This window comes from Telmatherina bonti (assembly GCF_933228915.1).
Source record: "Telmatherina bonti genome assembly, chromosome: 16".
Classification (NCBI taxonomy): domain Eukaryota; kingdom Metazoa; phylum Chordata; class Actinopteri; order Atheriniformes; family Telmatherinidae; genus Telmatherina; species Telmatherina bonti.
In genome coordinates, this window is record NC_136614.1 from 26,414,950 (window position 1) to 26,422,813 (window position 7,864).

Sequence of the window (7,864 nt, forward strand, 5' to 3'; positions counted from 1 at the left end):
CTGTGTAAAGACAGTTAATAGAAAATATAAAGCAACTCATGACTAAAAGTTTAATTGGTTAACACTTTAAATCACACCTCTATCTATGTCTACTTAATTTTTAATACAGCCATACAATACAGGTATACAAGATTATTTTGTGGTTAGAGAAAAATACAACCAAAAGGTGTGGAAATGCAAACATACAACTGTTCTTCAACTTTTCATACGCGTAAACCAGGTTGAACGAGGCCGAGGCCATTTTTTTCATCTCAGTATGACTTTATAATGCTGAAGGGAAAAAAAAAAAAAAAAAAGAAATTACAATTTTACTTAACACAGCCTGAGGCAAGTGTACAATATGCACACTTGGAGGGAAATAACAGCAATGCAACAAAATAAAAATACTAATAAACTGCCGCTTCTCTGATCTCTCTGGTAAAAATAAGTCTCTGATGTATGTCCATGGGTTCCATCTTCTGGCAACTGAGTGCCATTGGATAAACAGGGACTTATGTTGGCCGTGGCTTTGGGGAGTATTCACTGTGTTCCTCATCCAATGACAGCAGAAGAAAAAGGGGCTCAGGAAAACCAGCTGATTCTCAGTGTTTTGTCTTTTAATCTGTCAGAATGTTTTATATATATATATATATATATATATATATATATATATATATATATATATATATATATATATATAAAAATCAAAAAGTCTCAAGCTTTTCATTCCATCTGCAAAAGACGTTTTGCATGTGCCGCCAGAGGGCTCTGTTTTTCGTCTTTGTGGCTGGATGCTGATGGAGGGGCTTTCATTGGTTATTTTTAGCTTTGGCGTGTGTGAGAATGTGAGACTTTAAGTTGGTTGACTGGGCGAATTTCTTATTGCAGCCGTCAAAAGGACAGACATAGGGCCGGTCTCCAGTGTGGATCCGCACATGTGTGCGCAGGTTGAAGTCCAGAGAAAACCTTTTCCCGCAGCCTTCGAAGGTACACTAGGAAAGAAAAATGCCAGTGAGCCAAAAAAAGATTCAAATGGATCAAAAATAATTGATTTATGCACTTAAGATCATGTTTTCATGACAGTAGCGCTTATTGTCTATTTCTTCTGGGCATAATTCGAATGATATATAGTAGAAGTGTCGGAGAGAATGAGGCCTACCTGGAAGGGTTTCTCCCCTGTGTGAACGAGTTGGTGACGTTTAAGCTTGGAGCTCTCAACAAAAGCCTTGCCACACTCCGCACAGACATGCACACGGGGTCCGTGGGTATGAAGATGCTTCCTCATGGCCGAGTTATCCCTAAACATCTTTGTGCAGCCCTGAATCAAAAGACGCGCAGCACAGACAAGACAAGACATACAATGTAAGGTTCTTTGCAGCAAAGCTGTAAATGCTTTAAGTGGTACGCAAAGGGGTTGCATTGTTTTGTATCTGTATCAGTATTAAAGGCTCTTAGCATTTCGTGAAGCTTTTTTTTTTTTGTTAAAAATCCATTCTGAATTGGTGATGTACTGTTAGCAGCCATAAAGAGCACAGAAAAACCAATTTACATTGACTAGCTCAGATAAGGCCTGATTGTTCTTGTACAACATCAAAATCAATGCACTCAAGTGTTATCTTTGCTTTTAAATAAGCTTTAGTGTAACGTGACAAACCAACAATGGGTGACACATTTAAACCTTTCAGGAAGGATTAATTTAATTTAGCTAAAGTAGTGACAGGATTCCAGTGTGGGACGGCAGTGCAAGACTCACTTTATGAGGGCAAGCTATCGTCCGTGGAGCGTCGTCCTCTTTGACCTTCCTGGGCTTCATTCTGAAGAGAGTATGAGGGTTTTAATCAGCAAGAAATAAGCAACAGTATTCTTCTAACTAAAGTTCCCATGTTAGGAACAAGCTCAAGTTTAAAGATGATTGTTTAAATAAAGAAGACAACTTGTTGCAGCTAAAATATCACAATTAAACGCCTGAATTTATTTCTGCAAGTGAAGGACGTTAGTTTGAAAAACACGTCAATCCTCTGACTTGTCACATTTGCTGGTTACAGCAGTGGTGCCAGTCATACGAACAAATTATTACTATTTTCAATTCAATTTCCCCACAACAAAGGTTTTAGTTTAATGGCTTTCTTGGTGAACTATTATATTTTACGAATGAGAAATCGGAAATATAAAAGTATTAATAGCATTTGATGCAGAGATGAAGTGGGTCATGTGTACAATTTTTACCAACAATGACGAGCAGGTTTAAAGTACAAGTTAATTATTTTACAGACGAAGATGGATGCTATCTGAAATTGAGTTGGCAGTGTCACAGCTGGTTTAGCAAATTTATTTGCACTATTGTTAGATACAAAAACCTAAAAATTGATTAAAATACATTTTTTAGGCGATGATCACATTCTGCAAGCAAAATTGGCCAAAATCATTTTTCTTTGTTTGTTTTTTGCATGTGGTCTTCTTCTGCTATTCTATGAGATACTGAAAAGCACAAATTTAATATATGGTCCTAAATCAGATGCAGGGCTAGATTTTCCAAAGCAACCTCAGTCTGAAGGGTTGCATCGCAATTAATCTGGAAATTACATCAAAGTGAGACAGTAAAAAATGAAAACTGGAATTGATAATTAATACAACAATTTAAAAAAAAATGTTTGAATTATTTTCAAAATAAACTATAAATGGTCTATTTCATAGAATAAATTAATAAAATTCCTTTTAAAATCTTTCTGAGGCTACAGAAGTTGCTTATAAAGGACTGCTTTTGTCACTGATACACTGCAAGTCACCTTTCCCTTAAAAATAACCACTCTCATAGAAATGTTAGAACTTTCTGTTTTAGATTAATTTAAATCAAAATTGATCAAAATATAAAGTAATCTGATAATATGCATCTTTCTAGATTGTTTTTCCACTCCCTTGTAATTGGTAAGGATACATTTTATTTCAAACTTAAGCTGTAACTATTGCTTAGTTTTTGCTATAACATGAACCAGATTTCAGAAAGATGTATTATTTTAATCTTTCTGCCTTTAATTTCCTCGATGCTTCCCCACCACACATTTCTTCAAACGATGTTCAAACATTTGACAAAACCTTTTTAAACCTAGCTTTGACCTATAAAACTCCAGTAACAAAGGAGCAGGTTCCTGTGTATATTAATCAGAACTCTGTTGATAGTGTACACAACTCTGTTAACTGCCAGGAGCAAAGGATGCAAAGATTTGGACGGGGACACATACACACACACACACACACACACACACACACACACACACACACACACACACACACACACACACACACACACACACACACACACACACACACACACACACACATCATCCTTTACTCACCTGGCAAACTCAGCCAGCTGTTTGGGGTCTGACAGGTCGATGCCTGGAATGCCACCAGGGGGCAGCTTCTTTCCCGTCATGTACTCAGAGTAGTCTGGAGGGGAGTTCTCCCCCACAATCTGCTCCTCCACCACCGATTCATGGTCAATGTCTTTATTGTCATCTAAAAACACATTACAGAGACTGAACCGATAACATATTGGTGGTACCCTGGCTATAAACCCCGGGGGAGCTGAAAACACCTGCTGCAGAATCGGCTATCCTGTTACATTTAGAACCACTTCTGTACTGACTTCAGGAATACATGGGAAAAAACATTGCACACATTACTCAGTGATATTGAGAGTGGGGGGGGGGGGGGGGGGGGGGGATTTTAAAACAAGATTATCAAACCACTGTGTCACAATGTATGTAGATTAATCAATAAGTTAAAGGTCTGCCACTTATTCAAATGCCCAATGTCTGCAGTGATATTTCTCAATTTCTCCACATTATTTCTCATCAATCAATTGATTAATGGAAAAAACAGCAGCAGATTTAATCTGTTTATTCTCCAGACTGGGCTATTCTAATTTAGCACGAATCAGACAGCCGACTGTAATTATCATGCATCACAACTTGTAGCAAGAGAGGTTCCTGAAAATGGTTTTACTTGATTTCAGTGCAGAACTTTAATTGTAACCAATAACTTTAAAAGACTGATATTAAATTTTTCAGTGGGTATTAAGTAATGAAGAATACTTATTTTTGCATAAAGGGAATAAATATATGGTTTACAACAAAGTAATTTGTAAGACCTCCAATCCAGTTTTTTTTTTAAATCAAATTTGTAAAGCAAGTATATATAGGGAGCATTTAGGCGAAATTATAGATATATTTAACGTAGTGTTTAGCAACAAAATGCAGTCACGTGTAAACATTACTCTCAATCAACCAGCAGAGAGCACTAAAAATAGACAAACAACATGAACTGGTACACTTATTTCACTAAGTAGGTTACACTCGCTCTTTTACAGTGTTGTGATATAACAGAATACAACGTAAATACAAGCTCTCATACTATTATTATTTTGTTATTTACAATGGTAAAGGGTTAACATATGACTACCATACAGCTGTACGTAGCCAGCTGTTGGAGTGTAAAGTTACCTGATCCCACTACCAGCAATAGCCGGAGCTAGCGGCTAAATAAAATAAAAAATAAACAGAAATTTACTTTAAATTGCACCAGGATAAACATTTAACAAGCTTATAAGAAACCCCCCGTGCAATATCAATTGTTAATATGAAGTAAGTGGGCCTCAGTGTAAGGCCTGTGGATATAAGCGGAGCCAGCTGCCTCTCAACCCGGAGCGCCGCCGCCATCTCCGCCTGGCCGCGTCTATCGCCATTTTTTCGGGGCCGCCGCCATACTTACTAGTCTCTGGGAATATGGCGGCGCCCAGCAACACCTTAAACATGGCCTCCCTTCAAAACAAAAACATTTTGATATGCTAAGACAGGGGTTTTGCATCGAAACATTGCAATATATGCCGCTTTTTTTGCAACGGCGCGACAGAGCACTCCAGGAAATAGACTGGTGCAGCAGGACAACGCCCTGGTAATGAGAGGCCTCATGCAACGGAGCTGAAGAGACACCGTCGGGCCGACGCTACTTACCCGATGCCCACATTGTCACAGAAAATTCCCCCTCCAGTGTCTTTATTTGCACCTGCTTCTGTTCCCATTTTCTTCCACCAGCCTCGTTGCCGCTTAAATAGCTCTTTTTGCCCGTTTTCTTCCCACCGGTGCCGCCTCCCCGTTTCATTCGACCCACCGAGCTCTTCCCGGCTACAGTCACTAAAGTCTGCTCGATGTACTCGTCCTCAACCCCCGGAGCCGGTACCGGGATGAGGATCTGGTCCTCGAATGCACCACCGCCGTCCGTATGCAGGTCCGAGTCATCCCCACCGACCACCTCTTCCCGGGTTTGCACCAGGATCACCTCCTGGTGGTGGTGGATCGAGCTCGGGTCGTCCGTGACAAGTGGCTGCAGCGCGATCATGGGCTGCCCGTCGTCGTCGTCATCGTCCCCGCCGACCACGGTGGTCTCGATAGTCTCCACCGGTATAGTCTCCACCTCTATCTCGTGGAGCTCCACGATCTCGGCCGGCATCTCCGAGCCGTCTGTCTCAATGTACAGCGTATCTCCGGATGCCATATTGAAATCCGCCAGTTTGCCTCTCTCATTCACGCCGTGTTGTGCTCCTTTTTTTGGTGGATCTTACAAACACACTCACACACCCCCGGCGTTGCTCTTGCCTGTCTCTCTTCACCCTCTTCTTCGATAACAACTCTCCTCACTCCGTCCCACACCAGCTCTCGTCGCCACTATGCTCCGTCATGCAAACACCGCGAGACTTCGGCGAGATTAGTGCTGCTGTGTCGCTGGAGGTTCCAGAGGGGGTTTCCAAACATTGTAGACGTGATATATTAAACACATTTGTTCACAAGCGCTCATCTGCTGAACATTTATAAACAAATGTGCACATATGCGTTAAATGATAAATGGTATAGTCGTCAGTAGAGAGAACTTCCGAGTAATTTGTTAGTTTTTTTCAAGCAGATGAAGCAATTTCACATTTAATCACATTTGCTGTTATATTTATCAATAGCAGCTATGCAAGAAAGTATTAAAATAGCTTCTGCAGACTTCTATTTTTTTTAATTTTTTACATCCAACGCAGATTCCTACACCATGTCTAGTGTAGGAACGTTGGTTTATTACTTTTATTCTGTATTTAGTGGTTATTTTCTAACTAACTTGAAAAAAAAAATACATATATATATATATATATATATATATATATATATATATATATATATATATATATATATATATATATATATATATATATATTTACATACAAATGTGTGTGTTTGTTTCTCAATACAAAATACAGGCACTACTGATGCAAGGGTGTATAATTTTTTTTTACTTCCAATAAGGGGAAGTCTTCCCAAGAGGGAAATTGTTATGTCAGTAGGACAATGCTTGACCTAATGTTGCATGACTAACAACAGTGTAGCTTCATAGACACAGATTCTGTGTGCTTGACAGGTCTGCTTGCAGTTCCAACCTCCCCAGGTTTTTATGTTCTAGTTAATTCAGCATGCTAAACATAAAGTTGAAGAAATAACTGCACTTCTCCATTTATATACAAAAGTTTTACGCATCCAAATAAAATATAATTAATTTCTATAAGTTCACTCACGCTGTTGCATATAATTTGTTGTAAATCGATAAATCTCTCCACTAAATGGTTTCACAACCAATTTGTGATTAATGTACTTAGAAATTTTTTATTGTTGATAAAAAAAAAACAAACAAACAAAAAACCATCGATTAATCTATTTGGCAAAACAAATTACTCTGCATCTCCAGCTGTGTTTGGTCAGCACCAGAACCAAACTGGTTCTGGTGCTGACCAAACAAAAAACAAAAAACCAACAAACCAAACAAAAAAAAAAAAAAAAAAACAGAAGGAAAGAGACTGCTTAATTTATCCAAGACTTTGTTCACAGTTTTTTTTAAATTCACTTTAAATTTGGTGTGTTCGTTCATTTTACTTTAAACAGGAAACACTTTGTCATAAAAGGAGAATGAAATGAACAGCACTTCACCATATCCTTGCAGCCAATAAACATTTTTTATTAACAACATGATCACAAATACTCTGATGTATTATTTATTTTGTTCCCTTTTTTTTAGTTTAGAAGATTGCAATATCCAAAGGAGTCAATTCCACTTGAATTCAAGTTGAAGCTCATGTTTTTTTGTTTTTGTTGTTGTTTACCATGGTTTCACACATAACTGTGTTGAATAAAAGGATTATTTAACAAAAAAAAAAAAAGAATTGTTTAGGTCAGATGATGAGAGAAAAGAAGGGGATATGCCTGAAAGTATCACCCAGTCAAAACAAGAATTATAAAATATAAAAAAGTGACTTAAAATAATGTTTGATAATAAAACTATCATTATCATTACTATCATGTTCTTATTATCACTTCCCCATATTACCATTTTTACACTAATACAGTTCATGACATTTCACTGACAGCAATAAGAATGATAGTAATAATAATGAATGTAATAAAAACAAAAGCAACAACAAAAATCTTAAAACAAATTAATGAAAAAAAAACCCGAATAAAATAGTTTAGATTTGATCATTTTCTTTTGGGTCAAGGACAGAGGGGAGGATCAGGCTGACAGACAAGTGTTAATAAAATCTGAGTAATCAGTGCGAGAGTGCGCCTCATTCACGTCTTTCAGTAGAAACAAACAAATAAACAAATAAAATTACACAGACACATCTGGGTTGTTACAGCAACGTTGCAGCGTTGCTTCAACACCACAGTTGAACACAATGAGTAGATGTCACAGTTTGGGCCTCTCTTCCTGACTTCTCCTCTTCTTAAGGCCCACAGCAGCTGCTGCAGGAGCAATGGTTTGAAAAAAGTGGTTCATGTCTCCGAGTTGCTCTTTTAGA

General features: G+C 38.0%; 1 protein-coding gene across 2 annotated transcripts; it reads right to left on the reverse strand.

Annotated features, from left to right (window-relative positions):
- Window positions 1–712: 712 nt before the first annotated feature.
- yy1b (YY1 transcription factor b) lies at window positions 713–5,690 on the reverse strand. Of its 2 annotated transcripts, none has more exons than XM_079255026.1 (5): window positions 4,992–5,690; window positions 3,333–3,483; window positions 1,733–1,793; window positions 1,139–1,297; window positions 713–971 (listed from the first exon to the last, which is right to left on the reverse strand). In XM_079255026.1, the coding sequence occupies exons 1-5, from the start codon at window positions 5,530–5,532 to the stop codon at window positions 789–791; spliced, it is 1,095 nt and encodes a 364-aa protein (XP_079111152.1). In that variant the 5' UTR covers window positions 5,533–5,690; the 3' UTR covers window positions 713–788. The 2 variants fall into 2 exon arrangements, with proteins under 2 accessions (XP_079111152.1, XP_079111151.1); XM_079255025.1 differs by having other exon boundaries at window positions 3,333–3,495.
- Between the last annotated feature and the right edge of the window lie 2,174 nt (window positions 5,691–7,864).

Bases quoted from the DNA above. Each gene is read 5' to 3' on its own strand.
- yy1b (XM_079255025.1), bottom strand. From the start codon at position 5,532: ATGGCATCCGGAGATACGCTGTACATTGAGACAGACGGCTCGGAGATG. The intron at 1,794-3,332 runs GTGAGTAAAGGA...TACTCTCTTCAG, and splicing joins CAGCTGGCTGAGTTTGCCAG to AATGAAGCCCAGGAAGGTCA. The intron at 1,298-1,732 runs GTGAGTCTTGCA...CTTTTGATTCAG, and splicing joins CGATAGCTTGCCCTCATAAA to GGCTGCACAAAGATGTTTAG.